Below are 19,083 nucleotides of genomic sequence, written 5' to 3' on the forward strand. Positions count from 1 at the left end.
AATTTAAGGTGGGATGACAAATCACGGAAGACGTCATAGCTCTCGTCTTGGCATGTTTACTTTATTTTATCGCACTGTCATTGGCCAAACCTTAAGGCACGTGAGAGTTTAAACAAACACTGCAAAGCCTGCAAACACCACTTGCTTAATAAGCTGAATAATTGCTTCTTCCACAATATCAATATTATTGCTCTTCCCAACGACAACTACGAACGAACAAACAAATTTCGACCAACACGAATGCTACTACAAATCTAGCTCGACATGCCCGGGGCTAGGCGGAAGTTCTCCCGTGTCCCAGCTTTTCTTTTCTGGGCCCAATACGAACTCGATGGTCCCACCGTCTTTGATATCATCATGACTCACCCAGCTCTTGGTCCATAGCTTACCGTTGACCTTGACACTCTGGACGAAATAGCTGTCCTCGTTGAGGTTTTGCGCAGTGATCGTGAGCCTTGAGTTATCACCCACCGCAATGGAAACATTGTTAAACCACGGGCTTGATAGCAGATAAACTGGCTGGGTTACCACAGGGTACAGACCCAGGAAGTTCCATATCAGCCAGCTATCAATAGCTCCTGCGTCACTATTCCCTATATTTTATTATTAAATTGAAATGAACAAACAAATAGGGACTAGAAAACGTACCTGGAAGTCCAGACGGTTGAGTACTATAATACGAGTTAACCGTGTCTCGAAGGCGGAGAACGGATTTCCACTGCCGTCCAGGGAGGTAGTTGTACAAGAACGGAGTGAAAAAGCTCGGCTCATTCCCAGGGTTAAATAATGTGGTGCCTATAGAAGACGTAGAACATCAGAAGCTTGTGCAAGAAACGAATGAATCAAGGATGTTGAAACTACCTAGCGTGTTTGTTCCGCCAGAGCCCACATCCCCCTTACGGAGTCCTGGAACAAACATCTGATCAAGCCTTTGCTCCATTGTTTTTGCGCCGCCCATGAATTGGATCAGGGATTTCATATCGAATGGAACAGTCCATCCGTATTCAATTGGTAACGCCTCATAGCTATGGGAACTCCATTCACACTCCCCGCAATCGAGAGGATCATACCCCGGTGTCACAGAACCATTCGGCCAAGTTGGAGCTAGAAACCCTGTGAAGTTGAGGCTGCTGATGTTCTTGTGCCATATTCGCTGCCACCCGGCGCTCCGGGTCAGATACTTATCATAATCTTCTGGTGCAAGGTCCTTTGCAACTTGGCTCAGAGCAAAGTCATTTAACGAGTACTCAACTGTCCGGCTAATGCTTCTACCAAAACTTGGAGTCACATACCCATACCGAAGCCAATCTGGAAGGGCACCACGCCCTTCCTTTGTGGAGCCAGTCAGATCTGCCGGCCCAAAATTGTTGTATGGTACTACTTCAGCATCCGTTCTCATGGCTAAATACCCGTCTGTCCAGTTAACGCCCTCTTGAAGGCCTTTGACATATGCGTCTGCCAGGATATTGTCTGCATTACTACCTCCTTGAACCTGTGTCTCCAGAGTCAGCAATAATAATCTCCAGTAACGGAAGTGCGAGGATATTCATACTCTTCCATTTGCATTGCCACTTCGACCATCAGGCATAAAACGCTCAAACCTCCAGATATCAATCAAGGAACGGATGGTTTCTGCCGCGAACTGAGGCTTGGTTAATAAGTAGAAACTATTCAGGCATCGGAAGGTATCCCATATGGCATAATAATCGTCATAGTAAGGTTCTGCCGATTCCCAATATGGGTTTTCACCTGTTCTGTTACTAGGAAGCAGATGTGAACGATATAGAGCGGAATACAACATTGTCCGTCTTGTTGTATTGGTATCCGACGTTGTCACTGTGCTCAGCACTTCACTATTCCACCGACCCTTTGCGTCATTTACGGTATCGTTGATATTCCAGGACCTCATCTCATTAATAAACTGACATGCTTTCTCGGTTGAAATAAATGAAACACCAATCCTGGACTTTGAGGTCCTGGTGTCTGATGGAAACTCGAAAACAGCTCCGACTCTGTCTGCGTACTGATAACCTTCTCGTCCTCCTGTGATTGTTTGCTGATTTGAAAACTTTGCCTCTCCTCGAACTTCATCATATGGATCAGTATATGGGGCCCGCCATGTTCTTGTGGAGGATGGAGCTATATCAAACTCGGCACACATGAAAACCTGGAAGTTCGGTCCTAATTTTGGTGAGATTCCAGATTAAAGATATCGAAGAAAACTCATACCTTCGTTCCAGCCTCCTCGATAAATACCATATCCGGTATACATCCGCCCACCGTCCTGTATATCAATCTTCCCATTGCTATACATCTGGTTTGCGCTTGGTTCTCCATGGGTTGGCAGATAATGGCTTAAGTCAACTAAGACAAACTTTCCTGTGGAAGATGGATATGTATATTGAAGAATTCCGGCGTGGTCAGTGGCAGACATCTCTGCTGTAATTCCATTTCGGAACCTAGTCTTATAATACCCCACTGATGCAGAGTCTTTGCCGACTCGAGGTTGCATATATGTCCTGTTGTCGGCTACTTCCACCCCGTCAAGGATTGAAAGTGGCATCTGAGATACCACCCCATACTTAGGTGCGCCTCCTGTTCCGCTCTCATGCAAGAAGGATATAGCAGATACATTCCCATCGGGTGAATATCCTGCATTCACATCGACTTTCCTCTTCTCGTCCACATCATGGCTATTGAGCAAAGAAGTTAGCCACGGAACAATCATACTACAGATGGATCGGAATGCCAGGGCCTAGTACACTATGGTATCGATTCCCACCTTAACTACTCCGAAGGGTAACCTGGTGCCGGTTAGATACTTATGTTGCTATGATGTGGAGAGAACATACGCTGCGCCAGGGAAAACGTTTCCGCCATTGTAAGATGTGCCAGCAACACTACCTTCAGTTCCAATAAATAAATCGACATATTGTGTTAGATCGATATCATTGTCCTTAGCATTAGATGTGAGCGACAGTATGAACAGAGATGCCAAAATGGCAATATATTTGTAGCTAGTAACAAACATTTGGTGATGCTCATAACTAGGCTAAAACGAGAACCCTAACTAAGGCAACTTTGTTAGTGAGAAGAAGTAAGACTAGTTGATGCTAAACTGACGGGAAGTATTTGACCATATATGCTTATTCCCTCCGTGTGACCTTTTACGTCCGTCCTGAGCTTGAACCTCTGTGCATAATCCTGCTTAGGTGGTATGTAGCGGGCATGCATACATCCTGGAGAACGACATCCAATTACAGATATAGCTGTCCTTAAGAGCTGAATCGAGGTGGAGGAAACATTCATCTTGGATGTAACCAACATATCCTGGGTTACACTATGTATGCAGATTGCGGGGTGGATCGGCATCCAGGATATCTTCAAGCTGTGACCTTGAATGGGGTTCGTATGGTCGGTATCTCCGACCCAGTACGATGCCGAAGCGTCAAGTGTTGGTCTGGCGGGTTGGTTCAACGCATATCACATCTTATCGTGGGAGCCTAAATAATTCCATATAACAAAAGGATAAAGGAGTAGGCGAAATGTCTATATAATTAATTTGCTTGAGTAAAAAACATCTATAGAACGTATTAAATTCTACTCCGACGCCAAAGATAAGGAACGTCAACATCAGTCATCGTACAAACCCAATCCCGGGATTCACCGCAGTATATTGGGACACAATATAGCCGCTTTTCTACACCATAATCTCCCCAATTAACAACCATATCAAATCGAGTGTTCTTTCCCAAACTTTCACTAAGGAGCTTCATCTTTTCAGTCGGGGTGTGCTTTAGGTGGCTGCGAATATATTCACCCTCGGCGTGTAGAGAGCGTGAAACATGAGATATTTTATAAACCGTGCTGTCTTGGAGTGATCGGGCTAGGATAAATATATCCTTGTAGATGTAAAGAAGCTCTGCGCTAAATTCCGAGAGCAGCTGCTCTGTTGTTTGAGAAAATTCCGAGAGCAGCTGCTCTGTTGTTTGAGAAGGGCCTATGCTCATAGGAGTTTGACTCCGATGTACCCCGTTCCCTTTGCTCTCATCCGGGAGGTTTGGTGAAGCATTAATCACCTCTGCAGCACTGAGGTTGACACGTGAATTAATGCTCGGTAATATGCCGCGTTCAGTCTCGCATACCTTTGGGTTCTGCCTTAGCTCTAGGTCCTCTAATGTGGCAGCGTACAGAAAGTCTGTGATATCAAGAAGCGTTGTAAGAAGTAGATGGCATTCCCCAGAAGTCGCAGTAATCAACCTCGTAGCGATTATAAGGTACGAGACATCGTTCCCATTTTCATCGTACCCTGAAACAACAGGACATGGTTCTTCTTCGAGAACATTGATATTTAGCGGGAACTTTTCTCCTCTTCCACCCGCAGAGTATATATCCTTGGAAGCAGCAACAACTGCATTTCCTGGTGATTTCGTGTCCAGAACGCAAAAGGAGCTGAGATGGTCCAGGAGTTGCACGAGCTCTACAGCGCGTGGAGAAGCGCTCCTTGAGATGATTGAACATACAGGAGAATGAGGTGGCGCAGGGCTAAGTCGTATATTTGGAGATGAAGTCATGGTAAATGAATACTGCGACCTGAGGTTGGCGATGCAGCTTTTCTTCCGTACAGAGGTGGTAGAGATGCTTGTATCACTAGACTGGAGGGTAGAAGTTGACGCCGAAGGAGAAATTGAAGAATCAAGACTCGTTCGGAGAGTGGCTGGTTGGCTGTAGTAATGGTTCTTGTCACTTTTGTGTTCAAAGGTAGGTGAACTTTCTAATACAGGCGAGTAAATTAAACGCCATCCAGAGTCGCCGTTTCCTTCTAGTGGGTTATTGGGATGTAGAGCACATTTTAACCAAATGCCTTCGGATAATAGTCGTAAATCGGCCCAGGAGTCTCTGCAAAACGACGTATCGAAGCTGTCATTGACCATATGTATCCCTGTAGGGCCTGTACCCTCCAAATCATCCTGGTCAGTTGATGGTGTGGAAGCATCCATCTCCAAGATGGTTGGGAATGTAGCAGACCCTGTTTGCTTTCGGCTTGCAGGGTGGTGCATCCGACCCCGGGCGAGCGGTAAAGGACATGGTTGCTGGGGCCCCGCTCTTTTATTCATATAGGGTTCCATGTAGAGACATCAAGAACTTAACAATAACTATACAATCTGCAGTATGAGAAAGTATACTTGCTGGAAAGTTGTCCATATGGCAGCTTCCTTTCTTCATCCTACGAGATCGCATAGCGTCCCAGACTGCAGCATGGCCAGGGTATATTTGTAGGCAGCACCAGCAAGAAGTCACAGCACTACTTCTTGCATCCTGATCAGGCTTCGCCATCGGTATATCATGGTGAGCATCATCTTCTTCCCGTAGACGAAGCAAATGCAGTGCACATGTGATGCGTCTGTACACGTGAAGTTGCCGCTTCAACCAGATTCTTCGCGTGCTATGTGCCACGAGGCAGTCACGCTGGCTAGCCCATAGCTGTCAAAGCCGTCATCATCAGCGTCCATGCCTCCAGAGATCTAACGTGGACACGGCGAGGCTGAAGTCTGAAGTCGAGGTTGAGGTTGGAGTTGAGGTTGAAAGATCCGAAGTTTGCCTGGGCAAAAATCTCATCACGTGATTTCCCCTTTGGGCCCGGAAAAACACGAAACTTGAAGACGAAGAAAAAAGCGACTCCAACGACTTCACCATCGCCGACGCATCCAGCATCCGCCATTGACAGCTCCCGCGCACTCGAAGGGTCCCTCATTGCTTGTCCGGCTTCAATTTTGACGACTCTGCAGACTCTGCGCTCCTCTCCTTCCACCATGTCCGCCACAATGTCCCGTATGTTGATCCGGCAATCACGAACAGTGATCCGACGACCAGCGATTAGACACTCGTCCACTACACAGGAGACCGCCGCAAAGGCCAAAGATGCCGCCTCTTCAGCTACTTCCAAAGCGTCCGAGGGGCTTACAAAAGTGACCGCTGCTGCCGGTCCAGCTCTTGCTGGTGCCATGTCCGGTGTGGGTGGTGCTTTGAAGAAGGTTGGAGGACGAACTGCCAAACTCGTCGCTTTCGTCGAATGTAAGGAGAATATCCATCCAGCCGTCCAGCCGCCACTTGGAGCAACGATTGCAGTTTAGTACAGGAGATATGTTGCTTGCTGTGCTGTTTATCTTAGGAGAGGGCTGACATAGCTTGCGTTCGCAGCTTTAATACCACCAACCATCTACTACTCCAGAGTCGGCCTTGAGCTGTCGAAAATCGTCTTCCGGGGACAGAAGATGGCACCACCGTAAGTCGATTATCTGGCTTATTGCTATTAGAAGCATGAATTTAACAATCGGATAACAGAGACATGGCCACTTTCCAATCGTACCTTTACTCTGCCTTGAACTCCCTTCGCCAACCATCTACCATCTTCGCCAGCTTAAGAAATCCCAACGGCAGCATTTCCCGGCTCCGAAACTTCGATGCCAAACAATGGGCCATTGTTGGAATCACAACCGCAGAAGTCATTGGATTCTTCTCCGTCGGCGAGATGCTCGGTCGATTCAAGGTGGTCGGCTATAGAGGAGAGGTCGCCCACGAACACTAGTCTCTTTTATAACTCCAGACCGTTAAGACCTAGCCCTCTATAAACAAAAAAAGGGAGAAAAGAACAACCGGCATCAAATATCCAGCCACATTCTCTATCCGCGGGTTTTCTTGTATCTTGCTGTATGATAGACATAAATTAAACGTTTGTTGAACCATCCTGTCTTCAAGTTGTTAATCTTGCTTAGAATTAAATATTATTCCGCCTTCTCAGATGAATTATGCTATGATACCCTAATAATGCTTACTCCCTACCAGTCGATGGTGCAAATGACCTTTCCCTTAGTCTTGTTACTCTCGACCAGCTCGTGCGCTTTCTGAATATCCTCCCACTTGAACACAGAGTCGACAACATGCTTAAACAGTCCTGTCTTTAAGCCACGGAATACTTTCTCCTCGAACAATTCGCGCACTCTGGCTTGGTAATTGACATCCCTCGACCGCAACGTACTCCCTTCAAACTTCAGTCTTTTCATCAAGACTGGACGAATATCAACACCGTCTGGCAAGATGGACCCAGCTAACAAGCCTAACAAGACAATTCGGCCGTCTCTTGCTGCCACATTCAGATTCTGCTGGAAGTAAGTTGGTCCAACATAATCAATAATCAGGTCGACGCCTTGTCCGCCATTCATCTTCTTGATCTCTTCATCCCAGTCTTTATTGTGCGTATTGGTATTAACAGCACCCACACACGAGAGTTCCTGAACGCAAAAGTTGGATTTCTCATCACTGCGGGCTGTAGCAAACACCTTCGGTGCTGGAATATCTGAGCGTAATGAGTTTGCAAGTCTGGACAGCTGTATGCCCGCTATGGATACTGAAGACGCCCCAGCATGCCATAGAATTGACCGTGTGGTATCAGCGTTATAGCCTCCAACCACGTACAATGCCTGCAAAGCAGTGAACCAAATCTATATATACCGTAAGTCTTAGACTCTAAATATTGCACCGTAGAAGAGAAACAAAGGTCCTACCTCGCACAGGCCAGCAGCATACTCCCAGCTCCAGTCTGCAGGCTTAGCTATCAACAGCTTCATCTCCACTTCAACATACTCTGCATAAGCCCCTCCATACACCAACCCAAACACCTCATCTCCAACCTTCCATTGTGTCCCGGTTGATGCTTGGTCGCTACCAACAGCTTCGATAACTCCGCTGAACTCCAGGCCCAGGATCTTGGACGCTCCTGGGGGTGGCGGATAGAAACCACTTCGCTGTATGGTATCGGCACGGTTGATGCCAAACGCCTTCACCCGGACAAGGCACTGCGTTGGTGAGGGAATTGGCTTGGGAACAGAGTCGTTGATGAAGAGATCGGCCGCAGCTCCAGCGCCGTTCTTGATGTCTACTTTTAACTGCGCGTTAGATACCCGCTTGGAGGTCAACGTCATGGAGCAGCGTCCACTTACCAACCGCCTTCATGTTTACTCGTAGGTACTACGAACCTGAACAGACGCAATGAGCCAACCGAGGAAATTGTCAATGAATTTATCGCAGCAGTCTATGGGGTTACCAGCAGATAGAGCAAAGAGCAGCTTCATCACGCGAGTTCACATGTGGTTATTCTGGTTATGTAGGAGAAGTTGGATCTCTCTCCACATTATTATTAACTAATCAGTTGGGCGTCAACGCCTAGTTACGTCCAGGTCTCCATCGACGAGATGACGAAGGCCAACTCTTAAATAATACAAGAAGATAAGCAAAGGTTACCGGGCAGGACAACGGGAAACCTGCACAAGCGAGCGCTGCTCTGGGCGCTGTAGCCGCCAACACGTAAACTACATCTCTGCAGAATTCGCGATGGGGTAAATGGAGCGGGGTGGACGGGCTCGTACCTTGTCCATCGTAGGCACATACAACATCCAAAGACATCCAGAGAATTAACAAGGACGCAAGAAGACAGCGACGAGAACCAATTCGCTATGACTGAGGAATACAGCACCTATGAACTGGGCGACTGGTCGCTGCAGAGCGGCCAGGTTATCCCCAAGGCCCGTATCGCTTACAGGACGTTTGGTGACCCGAAGTTGCCCGCTATTGTGTACCCGTCATGGTTCTCTGGCTGTGAGTGCTCTCCATTTAAGCAGAGATGAAATAGAGAAGAAGAAGAAGATGCTGATGGGAGCGAGTGTAGCGATATCTGCCAACTTCTGGCTGGTAGGAGAAGACAAGGAGCTGAGTCCAAAGAAGTACTTCATTATCATACCGGCGATGTTCGGTAATGGACAGTCTTCTTCCCCCTCTAATACCGATCTCTCTCCTTTCCCAGCAGTGGCCGTCTACGATAACGTCAGAGCTCAGTATAAGCTAGTGACAGAGCATCTTGGGGTCAAGCATCTTAGAGCTGTCCTCGGGTGGTCCATGGGAGCAGGCCAGACCTTCCAATGGGCGGCTCAGTACCCCGACTTCATGGACATCATTGTCCCATTCTGCGGATCTGCGAAGACCTCTTTGCATAACCAGGTGTTTCTCGAGGGTGTCAAATGTGCCCTGCTGTCAGCCAAGCGTTTCCGTTCTGCCGGGTCTGGGAAGGATGGCATCTGCTCCGAAGGTATTGTTGGCCGAAAGTGGGCAGAGGAAGAGAGGGATATCGGACTGAGAGCTGTTGGAAGAGTGTATGCTGGGTGGTAGGTTTTCTCCCGACTTGAACTTCAAATGATCATAGTCATCTTTAACCCATTGCACTCAATCAGGGGCATGAGCCAGCCATTCTATCGTGAAAAGCTGTACGAGACTGTTCTTGGGTATAAAGACCTCGAGGATTTCTTGGTCAATTTCTGGGAGAAGTATTTCCTTTCCAAAGGTAGGCAATGTAGGGTCTGACTGTATCCATGCAACAGGCTAACGCTTCGTATCTAGACCCGGAGAACCTGCTTATAATGCTGCAGACATGGCAGAATGCAGATATCTCGCAGCAAGAGCCGTACAATGGCAACTTTGAGGCAGCGCTCAAGGGAATCAAGGCAAAAGCGCTGGTCTTGCCTTGCAAGCATGACTTGTACTTCCCGTGCGTTCATCAACATGTCATCATATCATATACCTACCCTGCCACGTGCTAACCAAGGGATCGAATAGGCCGGAAGACTCGGAATATGAGGTTGCAAACATGGCACCCGGCGTGGGTGAGCTGGACGTATTCCCATCCATCTGGGGACGTAAGTATAAAATCCATCTCTAAATATCGGCCTCAATCACAGCTAACGTGGGGGTTCTGGCTTAGACTGGGCAGGTGGCCCCGGTGAGAACAAGGAGGACGTCAAATGGCTGAACGACAAGCTGGTCGATTTCTTTAAACGGACCCCTATTAGCGACTCCCTGACGGCTGCCCTCAAGGATCTGAAAGTCTAGTTAGCTGGCCGTCACGGGCTGAAATAGCCGGCTTCTCTGTATCACAACTTGTAACCTGGTCTGTGTGGTACTGAGCCGCCCAACCTATTTCAGCTGTTCGGTAACACCATCAGCCCTTGACAACGGCAGCTCCCCTATCCCCTACGTGTGCCTGTTTCCCCCTTTTTTTTTCCCGCCGATAGCTAGCCGTAATAATGTTTCATTATTACTCTGTCCTTCCCCAAAGGCTTGGTGGAAGACAGAACTAAATTTAAAACTATCACGTGATTTAGCCGCCCCAAAACCATCATCATTTCTTTCTTGCCAGCCAGAACAAAAAAAAAAAAAAACCTCCCATCATCAAAGGTTCTTTTCGACTGACTGACACCAAGCTGGTCAGGGTTATCTTCTCTTCTACGCGGTCCGGGTATTCTGGGGGCGTCTGTATTATTCTTCTTTTAATATCTTTTCTTCTGTGGGGTTTCTTCTTCGCTTCTCCATTCTCTACTTAGTAGCAGGCCGCGGCGAGCCACTTCGCCATATCTAGCCGCGACAGACAGGCTCCCACGAATCTCAACATCTCATCGGAGACACGAACCGCTTGTTGCTAGTATTGAACACTTCTACGGCCTCAAGCAGTTGCAGCTATGGCTGCTTCCCAGTCTCGTCAGTGGGGGATCACTCCTCCACTGTCATCCGCGCTTCCTACACCCTCCGAGCTCGCGGAGAACGATGCGTTGATAGCAGAGCTCAAGCTACAGAATAACTTCGAGCCACCATCAGAGACAGAGAAACGGTTCGTCTGGCTGATTAAAATGTTACTTACTTGTCTAGGAAATACTAACTCTTCCGGGTTGGTCTTTAGAAAGCAGACACTACATCTCCTACAGCGAGTCACTATCGAGTTTATTAAGGTGGTATCAAAAGAAAAGGGCCTCTCACAAGCGGCAATCGATGCCTCTGGTGGTAAAATATTCACATACGGGAGTTATAGGCTTGGGGTGTATGGTCCAGGTTGGTGTTCGCGAGCATTCTTGAAACTATCTTGACAACGGAGCGTGGAACATCATACTAATTCAATTGTTTTTGGATAAATAATAGGTTCTGATATTGACACTCTTGTTGTTGCACCGAAACATGTAATGAGAGAAGATTTCTTCGCACACTTTCCAGCAATTCTTGAGAAACATGCGCCAAAAGATGCGATAGAGAAAATGACCCCCGTGCCAGACGCGTTCGTACCTATCATCAAAATCGAGATTTTTGGCATTAGCATAGATTTGATTTTCGCACGACTTATCGTTTCTTCAGTTCCACCGAACCTCGATTTGAAAAACAAAGACTTGTTGCGCGGTCTTGATGAGAGGGAGATACGATGTGTCAACGGTACACGAGTGACGGATGAGATCTTAGAACTCGTCCCTCAACAGAAGACTTTCCGACTTGCACTTCGTGCTATAAAGCTTTGGGCACAACGTGAGTCTAGTGATGGATCCTGCTTGATTGTAGCCGACTAACGCTGAGCATAATTAGGCCGAGCTATATATTCGAACATCGTTGGCTTTCCCGGTGGTGTTGCTTGGGCTATGTTGGTCGCAAGGGTGTGTCAGCTATATCCCCAAGCTACCGGATCAGTCATTGTCGGCAAGTTTTTCAGAATCATGAATCAATGGAGTTGGCCGCAACCAGTGTTGTTGAAGCATATCGAAGATGGCCCACTTCATATGAAAGTGTGGAATCCGAAGGTTGGCTCACAACTGTGTTTTTTTTTCATTCCAAGGGCTCTTGCTGATTTCAGTTTCCAGATATACCATGGAGATAGGTTCCACCTCATGCCTATAATTACTCCAGCGTATCCATCCATGTGTGCTACACACAACGTTTCAATGTCCACCAAGGCCGTCATACTCAGAGAGCTTAGACGCGGAGGAGACATGGTTGACAAAATCTTTGTCGGACAGCGTCGATGGAGTGATCTTTTTGCTCGACACAGCTTTTTCTCTGCTGACTACAAGTACTATCTCAGCATCAACTCCACTAGCACAAGCAAGGAAGCACAGGCTATTTGGTCTGGCTTAGTTGAATCAAAACTCAGACATCTTGTTGGGGCACTTGATCGCAAATCGTCTATAGAGATCGCCCATCCGTTCCCCAAGGGGTTCGAGAGGGTCCACATCTGTAAGACTGACGAAGAAGTCGATGCAGTGAAAGCCGGCTCTATGAAATACCAAGCAGATGACACCAAGACTGCTACTACCGACGAGACGAATGATCCAACTCACATTGCAGCTGCTGAGAATGCAAATGAGAACGTGGGGATTGCAGAAGCGGAAAAGCCAACTGGAGAGAATAAGTACACCCTTTACACCACAACTTACTATATCGGGCTGGAGCTTAAGCCATTAGCACCGGGTAAGTAAACCGCATCCATTCATGTGATACCACTGACTCCTCGAAGGCGCTTCAAGATCACTAGATATATCTAGCGATACCCATATGTTCAAGAATACATGCACTTCCTGGGCTCAGTATCAGCCTGGAGTTAATGACTTGAATATCTCGCATGTTCGCAAGTATGTTGTGACCCCGATTGACTTGAATTAATGCCAGAGGACTAATGCTGTAACAGCTACGATCTCCCCGATGACGTTTTCCAACCTGGTGAAGTTCGCCCAACGCGGCCGAAGAAGAAGGTTGTCAAGAAAGTGGAACAAACGGTTTCTCAGAAGCGAAATATCGATGCAGTAGACGTAAGTTGAAACCTCATAATTGCATCACTAACAAACAGTGTTTACGGGACAGCCCTATGGGAAGCAAGGATAAATAAATACGGGGGAGGAAATGCCGCCGATCGAAATGCAACCGGGGAACTAACTAGCTGCTTTTTTTTACTTCCAGGGCCAAGAAATATCCGAATCAGCGTCGAAGCGCCACGTCTCGCAGAACGGGATGGTGACTCAAGCTACAATAGCTTAGATATTGCAACTACGAACTTAGGAGATGTCCCGCTCAAATAAGGCGACCCGTCCACTCAAGGCCGCAGCTGGCCTCATCCCTTTCGCAGCCTTGCCTCCACCTTTTTTTTTGCTGCTAAACCGGCTTGCCAACACAAGAAAACAAGAAAAAGGAAAAAAACAAGTTCTAATCATCAAAACCTCCTATCCATAACCAACTGGCTGATCTAACAAAAGGCAGGGGAATGACGAGTGCGAAACCTCTTGGTAAAGACCAAATTATAGGTGCGCCTTTTCTACCACGAACCACCCAACCCACCGGCGTCCGGGGTGGTATTTACGCTCTTTAGAAGTGTTCTAGGATTTTCATTTGTGAGGAGAACAACTACTCGCTTTTGTCGTGCGACATGTCGACATGGCCACTACGGCTTTCGTTTACAGAGGAGGTTTCTTAACATTGTTCTAGGTACAGTTCTGTGTGCCTGTAAAGCATACTTGAAAAAGCCATGGACTAGCCAGATGGCTTGGCCGTAGTATTTCATAGCTCTGATAGACAATCAATAACAATTAATATGGGGTCGTGGGCCCTTTTGTACTTGTTGTTTGCCCTCTTTTTAAAGCTGCCTACCTTGGTCTCTCTAGTACAGGGATGTTTCACGTCCCTACATTAGTGTTGTTGATAGGGCAAACCTTGGATTCCCCAGACCTTGGAACGTCATATTTAACGTCATCGGGCGGCAGCGCGCTTCCTTGGCCGGATCCTTGAAATAAGCTTCAGTAGACGTTGCTCGGGAAATATATCAATTTATCAGGTCTATATACATACGTCTTTCATGAGGGCGGGCGAAAATTCTGTCTTCTACTCCTACGTCAAACAGCTGAATTCATACAGCAAAATGACAGAAAGCAAAACACAGGGGGGCAGGAAGCCTCAGTTGCTTGTGGTGTCAAACCGCCTTCCCTTATCCCTGAAACGAACAGATGATGGAAAATATGAATCCTCGAAATCCAGCGGTGGACTGGTCACAAGTCTCAGCGGCATATCGGAATCGATTGGGTTCCAATGGTTTGGCTGGACCGGATTGGAAATATCCGAAGATGAGCAGCAGGAGGTTCAAAAATTGTTGGCTAAGCAGGACGCTGTTCCCATCTTCCTAAACAAGGAGCTGGCTGACAATCATTACAATGGGTTTTCAAGTGAGTGTCCTGTTGCTGATGTTATATATGTTGCTGTGGCCCCAACATCACCTGCCATTGTTGCCGGTACTGATGACCATTCCAACTTAGATTCGATACTGTGGCCGGTCCTGCATTATCAACCCGGAACTCAGCATTTTGACGAAAAGTGGTGGCATGCATATCAAGAGGTTAACCAGGTATTCGCGAAAGTGGTTGCGGAAGCCACCTCTGATGGAGATTTGGTGTGGGTGCATGATTATCATCTGATGCTTCTGCCCGGCATTTTGCGAAAAGAATTTGCCAAACAGGGCAAACATTCAGTAAAAATTGGTTTCTCCCTGCATACCCCATTCCCCGCTGCAGAAGTGTACCGGGCTCTTCCGACAAATCAGGAACTGCTCGAAGGGGTTTTGAACAGTGACTTGATAGGGTTTCATACCAATGATTACGCGGGACACTTTGCAGAAGCTTGTTCTCAGATATTGTATGTCCCCGCCATCGACCGTTAATACATCTTGCTGACGCTTGGATATTGTAGAGGTGCGTCTAAAGACGGGCTGACACTGCGTTATAAGGATCGAACCATCCAGGTTGGAAAGTTTATTGTCGGTATCGATCCAACACGCTTCTTGGAGGCAGTGGAGTCAGAAGCCGTCAAGAAACGAATCGCCGAGCTTGAAGATAAGTACAAGGGTATAAAACGGATTGTCGGCGTCGACAGACTGGATTACATTAAAGGACTACCAGAGAAGCTGCGCGGTTTCCAGGAGTTCCTTCGAACACACCCCGAATGGGTTGGGAAGATTGTCTTGATCCAGATTGCTGTACCGAGCCGTGAAGATGTCCAGGAGTACCAAGAACTAGAGGCTGAGCTATACAGGCTGGTGGGCATGGTCAATGGCGAATTTGGTATGGATTCCCATCAATGTGCTGTTGAGGAGTCTTCCCAGGTTTAACCAAAACTAACGGTGATCGAATAGGTAAACCTGATTATGCACCAGTCATCTTTATTCACCAGTCAATTCCTTTTGAAGAGTTGGCTGCCCTATATGCAGCATCCGACATATGTCTGCTCTCATCCACAAGAGATGGCATGAACCTTGTGGCCCTCGAGTACATTGCCTGCCAGAAAGAAAGAAATGGTGTACTAGCTGTCTCCGAGTTTGCTGGCGTATCCTCATATTTGGAAGGGGGAGTCAAATTCAACCCGTTCAACTCCAGCGAGATTGCCAGGGTGATCCACGATGCGGTAGAAATGGACACAGAGCAGAGAAAAAAGGAGCACGCGCGGCTCCTTGACTTCATAAAGACTCATACCAGGTAAGTTATATTGACAAGTTCTTTCCCAGCCGTTCAGGGGTATATTCTTCTAACAGGGTATTGTCACTAGCACCCATTGGGGCCAGGGATTCGTTGAAAAACTTTCGGCTGCTTAGGTTCATAGTAAGCGTAGCTAAATTGCGTGTGATACAGTCTGCGTGCTATGTAACAGCGACAACTGTAATTATTCCGGCATTCTCTGAAATAAATATCTTTACTCATGCATGAAATTCGAATAAAATGGAAAAAATAAAGCAAAAAGGGGTGAAAAGTATAATCTTCACGTGATATTATCTTATTAGTCATAATACGCTAGCTTCTTTAGTTGTTTAGCTTGGCATTCAATGAACCTCGGCATTTCGTCGGCACATCGAGAAGCCTCGACCTTGGAAGCGCAGGCGACGGCGAGCCATTTGGCCGCGTTTCAAGATGTGATAAGAAGCAGATATATGGTCGGCGCCGTTAATACTTCTCCTACCTATGAGATTACGCTTGTTCACTGCTAACTCACGTCCAGGCCTGTATATAGCACCAAGAACCAATTACCCTTGTTATTGAACAGCCGAGTCCCCTTGATATATGTTACATCGAGCAACATGGCTGCCGAAGCACAAGTGAAACTAAAGGATTTTGGAAACATCTTCTCTCTTGAAGGGAAAGTCGCCGTTGTTACTGGTGGTTCAAGAGGCCTAGGCCTGCATGCAGCTAGCGGGTAAGCTTATAGTGATGGGAGAATACCGCTGCTTCTGCCTCCTTGCTAACGTGATGCTTAACGCTAGCCTTCTACAAGCCGGTTGTTCAAAGGTGTACATTACTTCCAGAAAAGCGAAAGCCTGTGACGAAGCTGTTGCTGCCCTCAATGCGCTGCCTAACAAACGACCTGGTGCTCGGGCATACTCTGTGCCAGCAGATAGCTCCAAAATGTCCGAAATTGAGCGCCTAGTGGCAGAGGTCAGCAAGACAACAGACCATGTTGATATCCTCTTTGCCAATGCCGGAGCTACCTGGGGTGAGAAGTTCGATACACACCCTGAACACGCCTTCCAGAAGGTGATGGATCTGAATGTTAAGAGTGTCTTTTACACTGTGCAAAAGTGCGTCTACATTGCCCAAGGGAAAAGGAGACGGACAAAAAAAAAGGAAAAAAGGAAAAAACTAACATCCTGACAACAGATTTGCGCCACTGCTGGAAAAGTCGGCATCTATCGAATCGACTTCCCGTGTGATAATCACTGCCTCCGTTGCTGGGATTGGCGTAGGCACCATGGGCGACAATGCCACTTTTAGCTATTCTACATCTAAAGCCGCTGCCATACACCTGGCAAAGAACCTTGCCGTCGCTCTTGGACCAAGGCATATACTTACTAACGCTATTGCACCCGGCTTTTACCCGTCTAAGATGGCAAATGGTCTCATAGAAATGCAGGGAGGTGCCAAGGCAATGGCTGCACAAACACCAAATGGCAAGTTGGGAGAACCCGAGGATATCGCCGCGCTTGTTGTATTCTTGGCTGGTAGAGGAGCGAGCCATATCAACGGTGCAGTTATTACCACAGATGGAGGATCCGTACTCAAAGGGAAGATATAAATACTCTTTAGATATTTCCCAAGTTCAATAATATATATAAACCAAGCGTCAAGTACTAATCGTTTAGACAACGACGTATTCATAAAATGGCTCAAAATGGCTCTACAAAAACAACTGCCTCCTAGTTATAGTTGTGACGAAACACGCTTTCCGTCCTTTAAAGCTTTATCAATAATACTCATTGCGTAGTAGAGTTCATAATCATGTAGTCTCGGAGTAAGGACTTGGATTGATAAGGGTGAATTGAGGTAGACTCGGCGATCAACGGTGGATGAATTCCCTAAGCACGGGTTAGAAAAAATTATTAACCTGCAAGAAAAAGGAGCACGTACATAGTTCCCTATTTCTCTTATCCCAGCTAGACAGGACTTTAGAATCCATCTCTCTACCAGCCTCCAGGTCTCGTTCAGTAAAGCTGCGAACAGGAAGATTACCAGCAGGATAATCGACTAGGACGAAAGATGAAGTATATCCAACCGCATTATATCGGTCAATCTCTGGCACAGGGTGGGGGGCGACGGGGTGGATTATAGCATCGACACGCCGAGTCTTGTCAGTTCCAGGGACAGTCCACATCTTCATGAGTTGCCTTTCAATATGGGAGCGTTTTGCTTGAATCTTTGCAAGTTCATCAATAGTTTTGGGTGTTCCTCGTTTAACTCGGCCCTTTAACCATGGGATGAGTTCTTCTGAGGTGCTCTCCAGCAGGTTCATCATATGCTGACCCCCATCAGCACCCATTAAAGCGTTTGCTACAGCCTGGCATTCCCCTAGTTCAGGCGGGACGGGTATATCGACAACCTCTACTCCGTTAGTGTTTCGAAGAGTTTGAGCAACCTCTTCTAAAACCTTCGCAATAGGAGGCAGAGGGGGAATTCGGCCATCGGATCGTAGTATTCCAACAGTAAACTTAGATGACTTTCCCGGGCTTCGCGGTGCCCACTGGCCCGGAATACAGTCTTCGCCCCAAAGTGCTGACCGAGGGACTATTTCTTTCATCACAGCATCAATATCATCCATAGACTTTGCAAGAGGTCCCGCAACAGCCTGGATACTTGTTCTGCTACGCCCCGGGAAAGCACAAGACTCCTGCCCGCCATACGGAACACGGCCAACACTGGGTTTAAAACCATAGAGCCCCTCGCACATAGCCGGGACACGGATGCTGCCACCAACGTCAGTTCCAATGCCAACCATAGAGCCTCGCATTAGGACCATAACTGCCTCTCCACCGGAGCTGCCTCCAGCGGTCAGCTTCCGATTTAATGGATTCAGGGTTCGGCCAAAGAGATTGTTGACACTATCCAGGGCGCCCAGAGTCTGTGGAACATTCGTCTTCCCCACAATGACTGCTCCAAGGGAGTAAAGTAGGTCCACCAAAGGAGCGTTCTGCTTTGCTGGTTTGAATGCAAGGGACGCTATTCCAGTAGTAGAATCGACTCCTTCGATATCAAACGTGTCTTTGACGGATATTGGTAAGCCATGTAGAGGACCATATGTTGTTCCTGTACGTTTGAAATGGTCATCTAGTTTCTCTGCACGTTTCATAGCGTCATCAAATAGCGGCTCCGTAAGGCAGCGAGTAAGCTGGTGGGCAATAGCAGCACGCTATTGTCACGTTAGTTTCCATTCGATATATATATAAAGGGTTCATGTTCATACTTTACAAAACGCTTGACAGACATCCTTACAGGATAGCTTCCCGTTGGCCATCTCTGCAAGCAGTCCCTTGACATCCCATGCCTCCGTGATCTCGAGTTCTCTCGCCGTGAGCAGGCCACACCGCCTTGGAATGTCAGTGACATCCGACTGATCATAAGAACGAGTGTTTGTGATCGATTCTTCGGCTGAAAGAGTGCCAGCGGGTATCCATTGGGCAGAGAGACGCCAGCTTTGCGGTATCTTTGACTCCAGCTGTGCCTTCTTCCGGCGGGCAATCTCCTTGTACGCGGGCTCGGACATAATTGCGATACAGAGCTAGAATATATATCTTCTGTTGGACTCCTATTATTGTTTTCTTCCGCTTTAAGGGCCTGTATAGATTGTTATTGGGCTATGAACTTTGGATGTGCAGTTCCTTGATAGAGATGTGGGTGAACTGGTGAATAAGCTTTAAGGTGTTAC

The 19,083-nt window shown here is 47.3% G+C and overlaps 9 protein-coding genes across 9 annotated transcripts; 5 read left to right on the plus strand and 4 right to left on the minus strand.

Annotated features, from left to right (window-relative positions):
- Positions 1-108: 108 nt before the first annotated feature.
- TRV_01511 (alpha-1,2-mannosidase family protein) lies at positions 109-3,031 on the minus strand (the record flags this gene model as incomplete). The annotated part of the gene is made up of 7 exons (XM_003024267.1): positions 109-206; positions 390-593; positions 649-795; positions 862-1,492; positions 1,553-2,181; positions 2,230-2,729; positions 2,853-3,031. 7 exons carry the CDS (start codon positions 3,029-3,031, stop codon positions 109-111), a joined length of 2,388 nt encoding a protein of 795 aa, XP_003024313.1.
- Positions 3,032-3,593: 562 nt separating this feature from the next.
- On the minus strand, positions 3,594-5,060 carry TRV_01512 (uncharacterized protein; the record flags this gene model as incomplete). Its single annotated transcript, XM_003024268.1, has 1 exon — positions 3,594-5,060. The coding sequence occupies one exon, from the start codon at positions 5,058-5,060 to the stop codon at positions 3,594-3,596; it is 1,467 nt and encodes a 488-aa protein (XP_003024314.1).
- A 753-nt stretch (positions 5,061-5,813) lies between these two features.
- TRV_01513 (uncharacterized protein) lies at positions 5,814-6,589 on the plus strand (the record flags this gene model as incomplete). Its single annotated transcript, XM_003024269.1, has 3 exons — positions 5,814-6,075; positions 6,202-6,286; positions 6,346-6,589. 3 exons carry the CDS (start codon positions 5,814-5,816, stop codon positions 6,587-6,589), a joined length of 591 nt encoding a protein of 196 aa, XP_003024315.1.
- Positions 6,590-6,839: 250 nt separating this feature from the next.
- Positions 6,840-8,132, minus strand: TRV_01514 (ToxD-like zinc binding oxidoreductase, putative; the record flags this gene model as incomplete). The annotated part of the gene is made up of 3 exons (XM_003024270.1): positions 6,840-7,502; positions 7,566-7,946; positions 8,037-8,132. The coding sequence occupies 3 exons, from the start codon at positions 8,130-8,132 to the stop codon at positions 6,840-6,842; spliced, it is 1,140 nt and encodes a 379-aa protein (XP_003024316.1).
- A 509-nt stretch (positions 8,133-8,641) lies between these two features.
- On the plus strand, positions 8,642-9,939 carry TRV_01515 (uncharacterized protein; the record flags this gene model as incomplete). Its single annotated transcript, XM_003024271.1, has 6 exons — positions 8,642-8,655; positions 8,679-9,218; positions 9,285-9,394; positions 9,451-9,598; positions 9,667-9,746; positions 9,812-9,939. 6 exons carry the CDS (start codon positions 8,642-8,644, stop codon positions 9,937-9,939), a joined length of 1,020 nt encoding a protein of 339 aa, XP_003024317.1.
- A 626-nt stretch (positions 9,940-10,565) lies between these two features.
- On the plus strand, positions 10,566-12,677 carry TRV_01516 (uncharacterized protein; the record flags this gene model as incomplete). The annotated part of the gene is made up of 5 exons (XM_003024272.1): positions 10,566-10,884; positions 11,020-11,394; positions 11,452-12,330; positions 12,395-12,491; positions 12,548-12,677. 5 exons carry the CDS (start codon positions 10,566-10,568, stop codon positions 12,675-12,677), a joined length of 1,800 nt encoding a protein of 599 aa, XP_003024318.1.
- A 1,028-nt stretch (positions 12,678-13,705) lies between these two features.
- Positions 13,706-15,487, plus strand: TRV_01517 (alpha,alpha-trehalose-phosphate synthase subunit, putative; the record flags this gene model as incomplete). Its single annotated transcript, XM_003024273.1, has 4 exons — positions 13,706-14,535; positions 14,590-14,960; positions 15,032-15,371; positions 15,442-15,487. 4 exons carry the CDS (start codon positions 13,706-13,708, stop codon positions 15,485-15,487), a joined length of 1,587 nt encoding a protein of 528 aa, XP_003024319.1.
- A 480-nt stretch (positions 15,488-15,967) lies between these two features.
- TRV_01518 (conidial pigment biosynthesis 1,3,6,8-tetrahydroxynaphthalene reductase Arp2) lies at positions 15,968-16,959 on the plus strand (the record flags this gene model as incomplete). The annotated part of the gene is made up of 3 exons (XM_003024274.1): positions 15,968-16,083; positions 16,151-16,465; positions 16,545-16,959. The coding sequence occupies 3 exons, from the start codon at positions 15,968-15,970 to the stop codon at positions 16,957-16,959; spliced, it is 846 nt and encodes a 281-aa protein (XP_003024320.1).
- A 125-nt stretch (positions 16,960-17,084) lies between these two features.
- TRV_01519 (acetamidase, putative) lies at positions 17,085-18,921 on the minus strand (the record flags this gene model as incomplete). Its single annotated transcript, XM_003024275.1, has 3 exons — positions 17,085-17,239; positions 17,292-18,567; positions 18,643-18,921. 3 exons carry the CDS (start codon positions 18,919-18,921, stop codon positions 17,085-17,087), a joined length of 1,710 nt encoding a protein of 569 aa, XP_003024321.1.
- Between the last annotated feature and the right edge of the window lie 162 nt (positions 18,922-19,083).

This window comes from Trichophyton verrucosum (assembly GCF_000151505.1).
Source record: "Trichophyton verrucosum HKI 0517 chromosome Unknown contig00119_1.f1.exp, whole genome shotgun sequence".
NCBI classification, from domain to species: domain Eukaryota; kingdom Fungi; phylum Ascomycota; class Eurotiomycetes; order Onygenales; family Arthrodermataceae; genus Trichophyton; species Trichophyton verrucosum.